This window comes from Bos taurus, chromosome 3 (genome assembly GCF_002263795.3).
Source record: "Bos taurus isolate L1 Dominette 01449 registration number 42190680 breed Hereford chromosome 3, ARS-UCD2.0, whole genome shotgun sequence".
Lineage (NCBI taxonomy): Eukaryota > Metazoa > Chordata > Mammalia > Artiodactyla > Bovidae > Bos > Bos taurus.
The window spans coordinates 7,834,432-7,852,215 of record NC_037330.1 but is presented as its reverse complement, the minus strand read 5'-3'; the positions used below and the strand labels follow the sequence as shown (position 1 = coordinate 7,852,215).

General features: G+C 39.2%; 1 protein-coding gene across 1 annotated transcript in view; it reads left to right on the top strand.

The window, feature by feature from the left end:
* Nucleotides 1-6,131: 6,131 nt before the first annotated feature.
* Nucleotides 6,132-17,784, top strand: part of ATF6 (activating transcription factor 6) — a 233,987-nt gene continuing 222,334 nt past the window's right edge. Inside the window, exon 1 of the mRNA XM_024989876.2 lies at nt 6,132-6,254. Coding sequence (XP_024845644.1) covers nt 6,203-6,254 — 52 coding nt within the window. The 5' untranslated portion in view covers nt 6,132-6,202. The remainder of the gene's footprint in view (nt 6,255-17,784) is intronic.

Sequence of the window (17,784 nt, the reverse complement as noted above, 5' to 3'; positions counted from 1 at the left end):
TAAGTGACATCCTTTTATTTCTAGAAATGTAAAGCAAATTTTCTTGGATGTGTTTTGAGATTTTCTTTTAAGGGACATTAGTAAAGCCACGTAAGTCTGGATTTTTCTTGGAAATGTAGAAGGAAAGGACATCAGTAAAATGCTGACTAAAATGTCTTTTTTCTACTTTTGTTCTGGAATCCCAGTTATCTGAGTTTTTAGAAAAATGTGTTTAAGATACTTTTGGAAGTAATCTGCTTAAAGAAATATATTAATGTTAGGTATGTTTCTAATGATGAATAAAATTAAATGTGGGGTAACTGCATATCAGTCACCTTTTTAGCCTGGTGTGTTAAGAGTATTGGGAAAGGTAATATGTCCAGATTAGCTTTTTAATGTGATCTCTGGAGATGAATTTATTTTACTCATTGATAATAGTTAGAATTGTACCTGATTAGATGTTTGAACATTTACATGAGATCAGAAATAGCTAATAAAGTAGTCCATGTTCTTAATACATATTACATATCTTCACATGTGAGTATATCTATATGTACATAAACACCAACATGGAAGTTACTTTAAATACAAAGAAGTGTGAATCACCATCCTCTTTAAAAGGGTGGGACTGTTACAGTTGACTCTTGAGAGTATCTCAGAATAGGACCTGGAGCCTTTGGCAACTTTCATTTAATACATTTTTTTTTAGGAGAAAAAATTTCTCCGTTTCTGTCTTAGCTTTCATAATAGCTGTTTACCTCTTTACTTTGTAATGTTTTCCAGAAAGATTATTAAAAGCAATTAGGTTGAACCTTTGCCTCTTTGTAGGTAAAAAGTAGTTGAGTAGCAGCCGTTTCATGCTGTTCAAGTTACCTATCCATGACACTGTGGCATCTGACACAGAGAATTATGTAGATTTTACTTGAATTTATACTTGTCAGTTCAGTTAATAGTTACCAAGCACCTGTTGTATGCAATTTGGTGATACACTGAACAAACTAGATAAAACCTCTGCCTTGTAATTTATATTGTTGCCAGGGGAATTGACAAAACAGTATCTTTTTTGAGTGATAATTAGTATTTGCCAGTGAGGGATCGTTTTGGGATACATGACTATTCTTTATGTAAATTTTGAAATTTTGTGAAACATCCTCAGCAGGCTTTTCAGATTTAAAGTCTTTCAGTGTTTTGTTTTTTTCTTTTTTGGCAGGGGGTGGGGGATAGATAGAAAATCCATTATGCCTTTGTTCTCAAAAAAGAATTCTTTTTAATATTTAGGAATACCAGTGTAAAACATTAGGATTTATACATTTGTTGAAAACAGCAATATTAACCTTATTTCAGAGGCGGTGTGGTACAGTGAAAACAGTACTGAAGTAGAATTATTAGAGAGTGGCTCTAATCTGGTTCCACTGATCACCATCTTCTTGGAAGTGAGCAGGTCTTTTGAAAATTGAGTCATTTTTCATCTTTACGAAATGCTACTGCTAAGTCAATTTCAGTCGTGTCCGACTCTGTGCGACCCCATAGACGGCAGCCCACCAGGCTCCCCCGTCCCTGGGATTCTCCAGGCAAGAACACTGGAGTGGGTTGCCATTTCCTTCTCCAATGCATGCAAGTGAAAAGTGAAAGTGAAAGTGAAGTCGCTGAGTCTTGTCCGACTCTTATCGACCCCGTGGACTGCGGCCCACCAGGCTCCTCCGTCCATGTGATTTTCCAGGCAAGAGTACTGGAGTAGGGTGCCATTGCCTTCTCCGCTTCACGAAATGAGATTAATATATTCTCTGCTCTCCTGACAGCGTTGTTTGAAAGGTCATTTGCATTAGCTTTAATTCATTTTTACCTAAAATGGAGATAATGATAGGATCCACATTGGAGTTTTTCTGAGGATTTTTGTGATACAGTGCTGACAGAACTTTATATAGTGCCTAGCCACTAGCAGTCAACAGTTTCTCTTAAAATTCCTGCAATTAATTGAGTACTTTTGTGCCAGTCACTATCCTAAACACTTAATGTATATTTAATCCTCAAAACAGCTCTGAAATAGACCCTATTCCTATTTTACAGTCATAATTGAGGCTCAGAAAGATTGTCACTTCCTCAATAGTTACATAGCTATCTAGTGAACCTAGATTAGAAGTAAAGTTTGACTTACTCCAAAATCTGATCTTTTAACCTCTATATTTATTGTTTGAGTTCACTGTTCAGGGTGATATTTGTCTTGAAGATACACTGAAAATGTCAATCAGATTGTAAAATCTAATAGTACTGATGAAATGCCGTTTTTAACTAAGCTACAAATTCACTAGTCAGGCATTCTACCAACATTGGCAGGATTCAGACAGAACAGAATTGAAGTTTACATTCTATTTGTCTTAATATTTAGAACTTAAAGCTACTAAGCTATTAAAATGTTTTAATCTCTTATCTTGACAAATACATCTTCATAATGACCTAGAAGACGTTTGAATTTAGAATTCTCTGACTGGAGTTTTGTGACAAAATATGGCAATGCAGTGAGAGTTGGCTCCTACCCACAGATTGCCCCTCTTTCCCTACCCCTGGATTTGTCCATGGGGACCGTGTGCATATGTATTATTTGGACTCCTAAGCTCACATTTCTAAGCTGTCTACATCCTGGCATTCACTATTGTCATAGTTCTTAGGGGTCAGAGGCCTGAGCAAGGCGTGGAGCTATTTGTGTGTCAGAAGTGTGTCTGGAGGGGGATATATGTCCTGGCTGGGCACATCACTTTGGCATCATGGATTCTTAACCTGTGGGAAGATACATTACCAGATGCCAGAGTAGAGTCCTAGGTATGGATCTAGACATAAAATTCTTTGAAGTTTTATTTCTCTGCCACAGGTTTAAGTTAAAGCAAATGAATTAAGTTATTTGATAACTAACAGGTATGATTCAAAAAGATCTACAAACAGCATATTTCTTAACGAACATTGATGTTTCTTTAAAAAATGTCTCCAAAGAAAAGATTTTGCAGAAACAAATGAAAAAACCCCAAACCTATCAAACCTCTAGATACTACAATCAGGAGACTCACCAAGTGAAAAATTTACAGGACAAATGATGTTTTTGTTTTCTTTTGGCCCTGCACAGTGGAGTCTTAGTTCCCCAACCAGGGACTGAACCCAAACCACAGCAGTGAAAGTGGCTGGTGGTGAAAATGCAGAGCCCTAACCACTGGACTGCCAGGAGTTCCTCCAAATGAAGACTTAAGAATTCCCCAGATTCTTTTGTTTGCTTGAAAATTTCCATATTAAAGGTTAATTTTAAAACAATATGCTTCCCCTGTGGCTCAGATGTAAAGAATCTGCCTGCAATGCAGGAGATCTGGGTTCAATCACTGGGTTGGGAAGATCCCCTGGAGAAAAGAAAGGGTACCCACTTCTAGTATTATGGCCTGGAGAATCCACGAACTGTGTAGTCCATGGGGTTGCAAAGAATTGGACACGACTGAGGGACTTTCGCTTCACCTAAAATGATGTTAAAAATAGATTTTAAAATGTTAATGTTTACATACAAGAAGTCTTTCTACACAGAAAATCCTAGAGGATTTACAGTAGGGAGGGTATAACTCCATGGATGAGCATTTGCACATAATTCAGTCAGGTTTTTGAATACAAAATTGCTGTAAAAAGGCAATAGTGCTACTATATGTGAGCAATAACTGAATTAAAAAAAAAAAGGATGTGTAAAATGAAACTAAAAATCTGGAAACAAAAATTCCCTCAGGAAAGGGATGGATTTCTTATGCAATATACAAATAGCAGAGATCATTAACAAAAGATTGATAAGTCTGACTACATTGAAATTAAAACCTAGAGGACAAAAATCCCATAAACAAAGACAAATGTCAGCCTCAGAGAAAGTATTTGCTACATTCATACAAGTTAAATGAACACATCATTGAAAGAAAATCCAGTAGGAAATTTTATGAAAGATGAATGGGCAATTTACAGAAGAAATAAAGTTTAATGAATATGAGAAGATGTGCCACCTCTTTAATTGTCAGGGAAATGTAAATTATAGTCACACCCTTCACAGGCAAAAAATAAAAGTCTGGTTACATCCAGTGTTGGTGAGAATTCATCACTCCTAATGATAGGTGTAAATTGGTATTATTTGGCAAATAGCAGTACTCCTAGAGCCAGCAAGTACCTTAAAAGACATTCTTGCATATATGCACCAGGATATCCATACGAGGATATATTTTATGTAACAGTAAAATGATGAAACCATCCAAATGTCCATCAGTAGGGAAATGAAAAATTTACGTTCATCAGTAGGGAAATGAAAAAATTTATGGAAATGCCATATAACAGTTAAAACATCAAAAAATAAATTTGAATGAGAAAAGTGACTTGGAGAAGACTAGTGCTAAACATTTATGTAAATTAAAATACCCCAAAACAACACTAAATGTATGTATCTATACACATATTTAAACATGATAAAAATGGACTTTAACGGTTACCATAAAATTCGTAATAGAAGTTGCCTGTGTGGACGAAGGGAAAGAAGCAGAAGGAAACAACGTAGCTCAGCTTAATCTGCAGTGCTTAGTTTCTTATGAAAAACCTGAAGTGAAAATGGAAATTCTTTGTATTTGTTTATTCTTGGTGGTAAGCACACAAAATCTGTTTTGTATTATTATTATCTCCACTTGAATAAAAAATTAAAAAAATTTAAATTAAAACCCGAAAACTTGCTGGAGTTAAGTCATGGCGATTTTCTTAAAAAAAAAAAAAAAAAAAGACTAAGATATGTGGTGGATATAGAAGATTCTTGGTGGTTTTATTTTAGTTTTCGTGGCAATTTTTGAATTTGCAGTTGGGTGAGAATAAAAACCTTATAAATTTCACCTGATATGAAAAATGATTAGTTAGCCGATGACAGAAAGAATCACCTTTAATGTAAGATAATTCAGTGATTTTTTTCGGGGTTTGCATCCCAGGGTGATTCTGTATATTCCGGATTGTGTAATCCGTAGTAATCATCCAGCCACGAGGAGTTTTGAGGCTTCTGGGAAGGGCTTGTTTTGTTTAGTAGCCTAGGGAAAGATTCCACTTGGTCCTAGAGGTATACGTGTTCTTTTTTTCCTTTTTTTTAATATTGTGGTGGCGTTTGCAATAATATTCACATGAATCAGCCATGGGTGTACATGTGTTCCCCATCCTGACCCTCCCTCCCACCCCCCTCCCCATCCCATCCCTCAGGGTCATCCCAGTGCACCAGCCCTGAGCACCGTGTCTCATGCATCGATATACGTGTTATTAAGAATATACGTGTTCTTAAGAGTATACGTGTTCTTAAGGTGGAGGCTTTTATTAAATATTCAACTGCTGAAATGCTTTAGAAAGAAATTTTAAGTAGCGGTCTTGAAACTCTTTCATCAAACTCAGTTCAAGTTTTCCGTTAGAGTTTGTGGTGTAGGTGGATTTTTTAAAACAAAATCGATCCATAAGTTTTAGTAGTAAAACGATTGGGAATTTACATTATTACAGGTCTTAGGGTAAGGTCTCGAGGACTAGGTCTACTAGGTGCTATGCTTTAGAAATGTATATTTAAGGCGGTGAGCTGATTTTGATTTTTGGAAAGTTCATCTTTTATATTTATTTTGTTTAAATTTTCTTAAATAAAAGGCTTTCTAGAAGTACGATTCCTAGTATTTTTGCTTATCTCAGATGCTGTGCCAATAGAGGGGAAGCTCTAACGAATGTGGAAAAGTAGTTGTGTATTTTTCTTCCACACATTTGTGTATATGGAGAATTTTTATACTCATAGTGAGTTATTAAAATTAAACCAGAGTTACTTTTTTAGTCTCTAAATTTTGTTTTGATATATCTCCACTGTGGAATCAAAGGGGACGATGTTCAGAATGGGTTTTCCCCCATTTCTCAAAATATTATAATATATTTTATTTAACCGACGTAGTATTTGCGTCTTTCTTTTTTCCTTAAAACAGCAGAACAGAAAATGTCGAAAACTCCAAAAGGGAAAAATACTAGCTCAGCGATTTGTTTAAAACTAGCTCAGGCTCTGGCGGCCCTCGTGCGGCGGAAGCAGTTTGTCTCCATTCGGCCACCGTCGCGTTAGCGTTACGGAGTATTTTGTCCGCTCGCCGCCGCCGTCCCAGGACTAGTCACCGAGTTACTGGGCAGGGGAACGTGTGTTTCGGGGGAACCGGCTGGCGTTGCCGGCACCATGGAGTCACCTTTTAGTCCGGGACTCCCTCACCGGCCGGATGAAGACTGGGGTGAGTGGGATCTGAGACTGTGCCAGGGGTGGCTCCAGGTTTCTTCCTCCCTGCTTCCGCGCCCTCTCGGTGACAGGTGTGGACGAATCCTGTCGGGGAAGCGAGGGTCACTCGTCGTGTCCGTCCGTGGTCCTAGTAGAGTATAGCAGAACCTGTCGGTGTCTGTCCTGGCGACATGAGTGTAAAATGCTGCCTGATTAGAATTACTATCGTGTTGGCTGTTTCCTCTGGGAAAGTACCAGGTGATGATTTGGTGCGGCGAATACGACGTCATTAGGAAGCTTAGGGCAGGATGGCCGTGACCACCAAAACGGCTGAAGGTTTTTCTCAGTGTGCGATGTGGGCGATGCTTGCCGTATAGTGTTTGTGCGTGTATGTACACGTTTGGTTCGTCTGAAAGAAGACAAACCTTTTCTGAGCTTCCACTATTGATCGAGGCTGATGTCCATATTGGCAGAGAAGCAAAGCACCCTAGCACCTGACCTCAGGTTGCTGTCCATCTACACCTAACGCTTATAAATGGGTATAATCCTGATTGTTCTCCGGATACAATTATGAATTTGCTTGTTACGGATATTTTGTTTGGCTTTGTGGCAGGAAGAGTAGGAATGGAATGTGGTCGAAATAAGAGTAGAGAAGCTTTATCATCCAGTGTTTAAAGAAAACTTGTCCTTACCTTATAAGGATAGTAATATTCTTACCTTAACAGAGGAGTACTTATACTGTTCTTGAGCTTCAGTGTGAATTTGGGGTTGTATACTTCCCTGAATGAGTCCTTTAGCAAACCTAAAATTTACACCATTCATTACCTTTAAAATTTGGGGGAAACACAGACTGACCTTCATTTTTTCATTGGACCGTCATTGTCAGTACCAAGAGTGTAATCTCAGTTCTCTTTGTTGAACTGAAGTTCTCATTTGATTTTCCAAGGGCAGAACTTCTCTTAAATTATATACTTTTAGAGATTTATTTCCGGAGAAGGCAATGGCGCCCCACTCCAGTACTCTTGCCTGGAAAAATCCCATGGACGGAGGAGCCTGGTAGGCTGCAGTCCATGGGGTCGCTAAAATTCGGACACGACTGAGCGACTTCACTTTCACTTTTCACTTTCCCGCATTGGAGAAGGAAATGGCAACCCACTCCAGTGTTCTTGCCTGGAGAATCCCAGGGTCGGGGGAGCCTGGTGGGCTGCCGTCTATGGGGTCGCACAGAGTCGGACACGACTGACGTGACTTAGCAGCAGCAGCAGAGATTTATTTCAATCCTTGGGTAGATTTTCTGAGTTGTTGGAAAAAGTAGACTGTCTCTTACAAGTAGAGTGTACTTGTAGTGTAAGTAGTATAAGCCTAATATAATCTTATATAGTATAAGCCTACTGTATTTGGCTTGGGAAAATATATTTGGCTTTGGAAAATATATTCCTATTACAATTAGGAACAATTGTCACTTATTAAACATTATGTGTGAGGTGCTCTGCTAAGCTCTTAGATGCACAGATAAGGAAACTGAAGCTGAGAGAAAATGAATGCTCAAAGTCTTATAGCTAGTGAGTGTCAGAAGCAGGCTAAGAACTACGTTTGTCTACCTCCAAAGCCTGTTAACTTAGTCACTATTTTATATTGCTTTCCTGAATTATTTCTACAGATTTGATTCTTACCAAGATACCCCCAGTTATTAATGAATCTAGTATGTTGGATAGTTAGGATCTATTTTCTCAGCTAGTCAACTATTATATGTTCATGATGTTTCTTAAACTATAACTGTGGGATACTTCCTGATAGCATTATTATGTCTTCTGATACTCAGGCTGCATTTTCCTGACTAATCTTATCTGTTGACTCCTACTTTTAATGTTCTTTAACAGATCATTCAGTTCTTTGTAGTAGGTTCACTGACTCAGCTTGGGTGTCTTGCCCTGCCCCTCCCTGAATATGCCCATTTCCCATGGTTTTCCAAGCTTCTCTTTTGACACTGTTAAATCTTCTCCTAATAGAACATTTTATTTCTGATTCCTCAGGTGTTCAGTAAGTAGTATAGGTTTTGCAGGCGCTGGAGTGAAAGGTTACTTTCTGCTAGCATTTCTCAGTAGAATGTGGGTTCTTTTTCTGGGAGTTGCCATTTTGGGTGTTCAGGTACTTCACTGATTTGATTTTTTTCTATATTACAAGCTAGCCAGTTAAAATTTTAAAATCAGATCATGTAATTAGAACTTGGGATTCTAACAACTTTGAATAATTAAAAATGGCTTACTCAGAACAGCCTATGACAAGATGTGCATATTCCTTTTATGTTGGGTAATGAAATTTAGAGAGGCCCTGTCAATGTTTTCTGTAAAGATCTAGATAGTAAGTATTTTAGGCTTTTGTGGTCATGTGGTCTCTGTTCCAGCTACTCAGTTCTGCCGGCTGCAGTATGAAAGCAGCCATGGACAGTATAAACTGAGCATGACCCTGTTCCAGAACAACTTTATTTATGGATGCTGAAATTCTATTTCAGTGTAATTATTTTTAAATACTTGATAGCACTTATTTTTAGTACAGTTTTAGATTTACAGAATAATTGAGGGGTTAGTACAGAGTTTCCCCACCCCCAAGTTTCCCTAGTTGGTAGCGTCTTGCATTAATGAAGTATATTTGGTACAGTTCATGGGCCAGTATTGATACATTATCATTAACTAAATTCCATAGTTTATATTAAGATTCACTGTTCATTCTGTGTTGTTGTTTTTTTTTTTTTTTTGCTTTTCAGTCGCTAAGTCGTATCCAGCTCTTTGCAGCACCATGGACTGTAGCATGCCAGATTCCTCTGTCCTGCACTGTCTCAGAGTTTGCTCAGATCATGTCCATTGAGTCAGTGATGCTGTCTAACCATCTCATGCTCTGCCACCTGCTTTTCCTTTTGCCTTCAATCTTTCCAAGCATCAGGGTCTTTTCAGTGAGTTGGCTTTTCATATCAGGTGACCAAAATATTGGAGCTTCAGCTTCAGCAACAGTCCTTCCAATGAATATTCAGGGTTCATTTTCTTTAGGATTGACTGGTTTGATCTCCTTGTAGTCCAAGGGACTCTCAAGAGTCTTCTCCAGCACTGTAATTCAAAATCATCAATTTTTTTGGTGCTCAGCTTCCTTTATGATCCACCTCACACATCCATATGTGACTGCTGGAAAAACCATAGCTTTGACTTTATGGATTTTTGTTGGCAAAGTGATGTCTCTGCTTTTTAATACACTGTCTTGGTTGTTACAGGTTTCCTTCCAAGGAACAAGCGTCTCTTACTTTCATGGCTGTAGCCACCATCTGTAATGATTTTGGAGCGCAAGAAAAGGAAATCTATCATCCACTTTATGCCCTTCTATTTGCCATGAAGTGGTGGGATTGGATGCCACGATCTTAGTTTTTTTTAATGTTGAGTTTCAAGCCAGCTTTTTCATTCTCCTCTTCCATCCTCATCAAGAGGCTCTTTAGTTCTTCTTCAGTTTCTGCCATTGGTATCATATACATATCTGAAATTGTTGATATTTTTCTTGGGAATCTTGATTCCAATTGTGATTCATCCAGCCTGGCATTTCCCATGATGTACTCTGCATAGAAGTTAAATAAGCAGGATGGCAATATACAGCCTTACACTCCTTTCCCAATTTTGAACTAGTTGGTTGTTATGTCCAGTTATAACTGTTGCTTCTTGACCTATATACAGATTTCTCGGGAGACAGGTTAGGTGGTCTGGTGTTCCCATCTCCTTAAGAATTTTCCACAGTTGTGATCCACACAGTCAAAGGCTTTCACATAGTCAATGAAGCAGATGTTTTTCTGAAACTCCCTTGCTTTCTCCATGTTTATTCTGTGGGTTTTGACAAATACATAATGTCAGTATCTACCATTATAGTATCATATGAAGTAGTTATGCTGCCCTAAAAATATTCCCTGTGCTCCACTTATTTATCTCTGCCCGCTTCCTCCAAAGCCCTCTACAACCACTGATTTTTCCACTGTCTCCTAGTTTTGCTTTTTCAGAATGTCGTATTATTGGAATGATATAGTATGTAGCATTTTCAAATTGGCTTCTTTCATTTAGCAAATGCATTTAAGATCCCTCTGTCTTTTAGTGGCCTGATAGCTCATTTCTTTTCAGCACTGAATAGTATTCCATTATATGGATGTACCACAGTGTCTTTTGGGCTCCCATAACAAAATACCTAGGTAGCTTAAACAATAGAAATTTATTTTCTGACAGTTCTGGAGGCCAGAAGTCCAACTTCAGGTGCCAGCATGGTCAGGTTCTGGTGAGACCTCTCTTCCTGACTTACAGAAAGCCATCTTTTTGCTGTGTCCTCACAAGGCAGAGGGGTGGAAGGGGAAGGAAGGAGGGAAGGAGCGAGAGAGGTAAGTAGATAGATCTAGCTCTTAGTTTTATGAGGCCATAGTTCTAGCAGATTAGGGCCCCACACTTGTAACCTCATTTAAGCCTGATTACCTCCGAAATACCATCCTACCTCTGGATGCAGTCATATTGGGGGCTTCAGCTTATACATTTTGGGGGGGACACGATTTGTTCAAGGCACACAGTCTGTTTATCCATGTACCTGCTGAAAAACAGTTTGGTTGCTTTCAAATGGTGGCAGTTCTGTATGAAGCTGCTGTAAATATCCACGTGCAGCTTTTTTTTTCTGCTGTGCCATGGAGCTTGTGGGATCTCAGCTCCCTCGCTAGGGACTGGACACAGGCCATGGCTGTGAAAGTGCCGATTCCTAACCACCAGACCGGGGAGCGCCCACGCACAGCTTTTTATGTGGACATGCATTTTCATATCATTTGCATAAATACCAAGGAGCATGATTACTGGATCACACAGTAAGAGTATGTCCAGTTGTGTAAGAAACTTTCAACCTGTCTTCCAAAGTGGTTATGCCATTTTGCATTCCTGCCAGTAGTGAATGGATATTCTTGTTGCTTTAAGTCCTTGCTGACACTTGGTTGTTGCCAGCATTTCAGATTTAGGTATTCTAATAGATGTGTAGTGGTGTCGCATTATTTTAGTTTGTAGTTCCCTGATAACATGTGATGTGGAGCATCTTTTCCTAAATTGTGTTTGCCATTTGTATATCTTTCCTCTTCTCTTTCCTTCCTACCTCCCTTACTCTCTCCTCCTCTTTCTTACATTTGTGCAAAAGCCACTTGTTTTTTTATTTTGACCACATATAAGATATATGTACCAAGATCAGAAGCTTTGTTCTGCCACTGTGGTTTCTTTGATAACTTCAGCATCTTCTGTGAAAGTTCTCTTTGCCTTCCTGTGTTGACCAGTACCTGACACCCCTGATCACACTTTTTCCCTGAAGCCCTACTGAATGGTTGCTGTTTTCATTCTCAAAACCTTTATACCATTAGGGTCTCTGAAGGTGGGTTAGCGTCTTTCTTGTTCTTCATTGCTGCTTTTTGATCATTCATCTTCCCTAAAAAAATCCACATCCAGGCTTAAGTTTCACATTGTCTCACATGCTCTCCTCCACCTGTCCCTCTTATAGTCATCTTCTAATTTCTGGTTCACTCTCCCTCACTTTTTGAAAAAATTTAGTTCTTAACTTATTGTCACTTACTTCAACACTCCTTCCATCAAGATTTTTGGCTGATTTCAGTATTCTCAGAGAAAGAAAGAAAGAAAAAAAAAGTGAAGTTGTTCAGTCATGTCTGACTCTTTGCGACCCCATGGATGGTAACCTACCAGGCTCCTCTGTCCATGGGATTGTCCAGGAAAGAGTGCTGGAGTGGGTTGCCATTCTCTTCTCCAGGGGATCGAATCCCGTCTGAGCCACCAGGGAAGCCTTCTCAGAGAAGATCCTTCAAACACCTTGACCTCTCATTTCCTGGGTCTCCTCTCCACCTTCCATCCTGTCTTAGCCATTTGCTTTCCCAGTCATAAGCCTCAATCTAGTTGTTACTAATAACATAATCTCAGTTTCAAACATCCCTCTCTGACCATCACCTTCTGTCTTACCAGCTCACTCTATTTAGTGGTCCAGTGGCACCTCCAGCCCTGCTGAGATTCTGTCATCTTTTCCGTGTCCCTCATCCCCTTTATGTCATCACTTTCCCCTTATCCAGTTTACATTACATGGACAGTCTCTAACCATTGCCTCATACCCTCAGTATTCTTTGTCTCTCTCCTGCTTTGTAATTCTCTCTTTGGTCAACCAGAGCCTTGGTTAAATCTCTCTCTGCCTACTCCATGAATGCCCTCAAATAGCTGAAAGTGGCTAAAAAAAAGAAAATTCAACCATTCTGACTGGTGTCACTAAATTTATGATTCTAACCTGAAATAGACCTTTGAGTAAGTGTTACCCAGCTGATCATATGTCCCTGGTCCTCTCATTCTGATGGTTGTTTTTGTGAAGTTTCTTCTCTCTTCAAACTTCCAGCACCTCTTCCTGAATCCTTCGAATCAGAAGAGAACTGCCACAGTCTCCTACTACCTTATTTGCCCATCCGTGTGCCAGCATATTTGCTTCTCTTCTGTTGGTGGGAATGAGAGAGCCGATCACTTCCATGTGTGCTTAAGAGTCCTCCTTCTTTATTCAAGAATATTGCTCAAACTTCTTCCTTCTGTGCCTTGAATCATCATTTCCCTCCCTGCATGTAGTTGTTTCTCCTATCTAGAGTGAAAAAAAAAAAAAAGAAAAACCCCAAACCCGCTTCAAATGTTAACTTCCCTTCTAACTGCCACCACATTTCTCTCTTTTATTTTACAGCAGAATTCTTTTTTAGAAAATGTCCATGTTCACCGGCTCCAGTTTCTCTTTTTCTATTGTCTCTTGAACCCACTGCAGTCAGGCTCTACCGCTTTGCCAAAACAGCTCTTTCTAACTGGTCACCACTGATTTCTCATCTTATAAGAAGTAAAGGAATAAATAAGTGGTCAAAGTGGCTGTCAGGTGGGAAAGTTTGCTGAGCAAATGAGACCGAATAGCTACCATAGTTTACTATTGTTAAATAGTAGTAATCTAAATAGTAGAAATCTAAATGGTAGGGTGGGATTGGTGAAAAAGACATAGACATTGGCAGTAAATTTCAGAGATACTTCATAGGTAACCAATACCACCACTTCCGTATGGATCCTTCTAAGATAGTCTGTGGATATACAAGTGTACTTATCAACCCACTATCAGTTTTTAAAAGTATTAGCAAACCACAGGAAAGTTAAAAGATCAGTATGGCGATAACCTATATTCCCCTTACCTAGATTTATCAACTGTTAACATCCTGCCATACTTGCTTTCTCTCTCAGTATTACGGACACTTCCTTCTTCTTTCATCATCTGAAAGCAGGTTGCAAATAATATGAAACTCCCAAACACTTCACTATGTATTTCCTAAGGAAAAGGAAATATGTGTTTTTAGAAAGCATGAATTTGTACTAAATATTCACAGTTCAAAGACAGCACAGACAGAGTTCTTTCTCTTCTTGCATTATATACTTTTGCAAGTTTTTTTCTTGCATTATATAGTATTGAAAGCTTTTTTCTTCTTGTATTATATACTTTCATTTCTCTTTTCCTCCTGTGGAAATCCTGATTCTCAGTAACATCCTATGTTTTTATGGGCTCACTTTAGATGCTCTGTTGAAAATAGACTGAAGGAAGGTCAAGGGCAGAAGCAGGGAGACCATTTGGAGGCTACTGCAGCAATCCAAGTGATTTATGATGGGAGAATGGAGGAAATGGAAGTGGTTGGATTATGGATCTATACACATATGCATATGCATGTGTATATACCCATGTATATTTTTTATTCAAATTTAAATTTTTGAACAGTTTCAAACCTACAGAAGAGTTATAAGAACTGTACAAAGAATTGTTGCATGCCTTTTACACATATTCCGTAATTGTTAAATTTTGCTGTATTGGCCCTGTTTCTTTCTTTAGAGAGAGAAAAAGCCAGAAAACTATTGTGAGATCATTACCCTTAAACACTGCAGTGTTTACCCTCTCTTCCCCGAAACAAGGATACTCTCCTGTATCAACTACCATATACTCCTTCCAGTCAGGAAATGAACAAAGGTCCAGCATTATCCTCCAGTTCACAGATACCATTCACATGTTGCTGTATGTCTTAATAATGTCCCCGTTCCCTTTCCAGTCTGGGACCCTGCCTACAAACCCACATTACTTTTACTTGTCATGTCTCCTGGAACGATTCCTTAGTCTTTGCCTGTTTCTGTATCCTGGACAGTGTTAAAGAGTGCATATCTTTTGTTGTGTAAGATGACTCTAAACCTGGGTCTATCCACTCTGTCCTCATGACCAGAATCAGGCCTTGAGTCCATGGCAGGAATGTGGCAGGAATGCCAGGGAAATGATGCTCTGTTCTCAGTGCGTTGCATTCGGAGGCACACCATGTTGATCTGTCCCAAAGTGATGTTCACTTTGATCCCATGGTCAAGTTAGTATCTCCAGATTTCTACACAGTAGCGTCTCTATTTCTCCTTTTACATTTGAATCATATTTGGGGAGAGATAATTGGACGTGCCACCAATATCATATTCCTTATTAAGCCTTCACTCACTAGCCCTGGCCTCCATTGATAACTCCAGTCTATATCAAGTACCACTCTAATGCCAAATGGTGATTCTCTCCAGACATTATGTCTGCGTAAATTACTTGACATTATATTGTAAGAACCGTGATCTTCCCAATGTTCAAGCTGGGTTTAGAAAAGGCAGAGGAACCAGAGATCAAATTGCCAACATCCGCCAGATCATTGAAAAAATAAAAGAGTTCCAGAAAAACATCTACTTTTGCTTTATTGACTACATCAAAGCCTTTGTGTGGATCACAACAAACTGTGGAAAATTCTTATAGAGATGAGAATACCAGATCTCCTGACCTACCTCCTGAGAAATCTGTATGCAGGTCAAGAAGCAACAGTTCAAATTGGACATGGAACAACAGACTGGTTCCAAATCGGGAAAGGAGTACGTCAGGGGTGTATATTGTCACCCTGCTTGTTTGACTTATATGCAGAGTACATCATGAGAAAATCTGGGCTGGAAGAAGCACAAGCTGGAATCAGGATTGCCGGGAGAAATATCAGTAACCTCAGATACACAGATGACACCACCCCTATGGCAGAAAGCAAAGAGGAACTGAAGAGCCTTTTGATGAAAGTGAAAGAGAAGAGTAAAAAAGCTGGCTTAAAACTCAACATTCAGAAAGCTAAGATCATGGCATTCAGTCCCATCACGTCATGGCAAATAGATGGGGAAACAGTGGGAGACTTTATTTTTTGGGGCTTCAAAATCATTGCAGATGGTGACTGCAGCCATTAAATTAAAAGACGTTTTCTCCTTGGAAGAAGAGCTATGAACAACCTAGACAGCATACTAAAAAGCAGAGACATTACTTTGCCAACAAAGGTCCGTCTAGTCAAGGCTATGGTTTTTCTAGTGGTCATGTATGGATGTGAGAGTTGGACTATAAAGAAAGCTGAGCGCTGAAGAATTGATGCTTTTGAAGTGTGGTGTTGGAGAAGACTCTTGAGAGTCCCTTGGACTACAAGGAAGTCCAACCAGTCAGTCCTAAAGGAAATCAGTCCTGAATAGTCATTGGAAGGACTGATGCTGATGCTGAAACTCCAATACTTTGGCCACTTGATGCAAAGAACTGACATTGGAAAAGACCCTTATGCTGGGAAAGATTGAACGCAGGAGGAGAAGGAGATGACAGAGGATGAAATGGTTGGATGGCATCACTGACTTGATGGATATGAGTTTGAGTAAGCTCTGGGAGTTGGTGATGGACAGGGAAGCCTGGTGTGCTGCAGTCCATGGGGTCGCAAAGAGTCAGACACAACTGAGTGACTGAACTGATACTGTAAGAAAGAGCTTTCTCTTTTTATTTCATTATGGGCTCACTAATTGCTATTTGACTTAATGGGTTGTACTCTGGCTTTATTTTGAGGCTCAGATTTTCCCATAATTGACCAGTAAGAGTCTATTCGTTACATGAAAGAATTGTAAATATGAGAAAACAAAAAGACAAACAAAAATAGAGTCCATTCATATCAGCTTCTTTGTTCTTTTAACGTGTTTCCATCATTCTCCGAGAATTTCTTTATTTTCTGGCAAAACAAGATTTTCCCAGGCCTCTTTTGCATGCCCCTGTCTAAACCCTGGAATTAGCTATTACTCTAAGTAGCCCTTTGGTGGACTTCCATTTAGTAGAGGATCATATTTAGTATCCAAGATCTGGAAACAGGATTTTTAAATACTGATGGGATGTCATCCCTTCTTGGACCTGTTAGCAGACAAAGCTAAGAAATACATGTATATGTATGTGTGTGTGTGTGTGTACACACTTATACAAACATCTATAATTCTTTCTGTGTGTAAGTATTTTAAAAAATGTGCCCATATTAATGCTTCTAATACCAGTCCAACACCTTAGGATTCTTTTATTCTCTTCCCTTTTCATGTTTGTAAGCCCTTTTTCAAACAGTGAGGAACCTAGCTCCAATTATTTTAAATATATTTAGTCATTTGCTTTATCAAATAGCACATTTTTTTGGTATTATTACTCTTCTAACCACTTGGGCTGATTTTTACATCTACCACCCTGGGCCTCCTCCCACTGCCGCATTTTCTTGGCAGCTGAGGCATGCCTACACCTCCACTAGGCAGCCCCCACTCTGGCATCATCCTATTTCCTTGGGTACCAGGCACATTTTCACAGATGATGACACAAAAATCCCCACCACCCTTCTTGCTCTGCTGACATCTCTCTGTTCAGAAGAGCAGGGGAAGAAAGGAAAGATGGAAAGAGTTGGAAGGATGGAAAAGAAAGGTAAGAAGCCAGATTACTAATACATATTTTGAAGACAGAGCTGACAGGATTTACTGGTAGATTGAACACAGAATGAGAAAAAGAAATAAACAATGACTCTTAAGGTTTTTGACCTGAGCTGCTGGGGTAATTGGATTGTCATTAACTGAGATAAAGACAAAGCCATAGGACGTTTGATGAAGGATGATTTGAAGCTCAGTTTTGGCTGTTTTAAGTTTGAGATGCCTTTTAGATACTCAAGAGGAGATGGGGAGTACTTACTCTGTTTATACATCTTACGGTATAGATTGGAAATGTTTATTTAGGAATCCTTGGCATGTCCATGCTATTTAAAGCCATGAGCTCAGCTGAAATCACAAAGGGAGTAGATAGAAAAGTTTGCACTAAGCCCAGGGACAATTTTATATTAAGAAGATAAGGAAGAACCAGCAAGATAGGGCCAACCTATCTTGAGGTGGGAGGAAAACCAGGGGAGGATGATAATTTGAAACCAAGTGAGGAAAATGCTTCAATTAATATGAAAGGATCAACTGTTTCAAAGCTGTTGAGAGTACGATGAGGACCATGAATTTACTATTCAATTTAGCAAAGGAGAGGTCATTGGTGACATTAATAACTGATGTGTATGCTTGTGTGTGTGGGAGGAGCTTGGTTGGAATAGGTTCAAGAAGGAAAGGGAGGAGAGAAATGAGAGG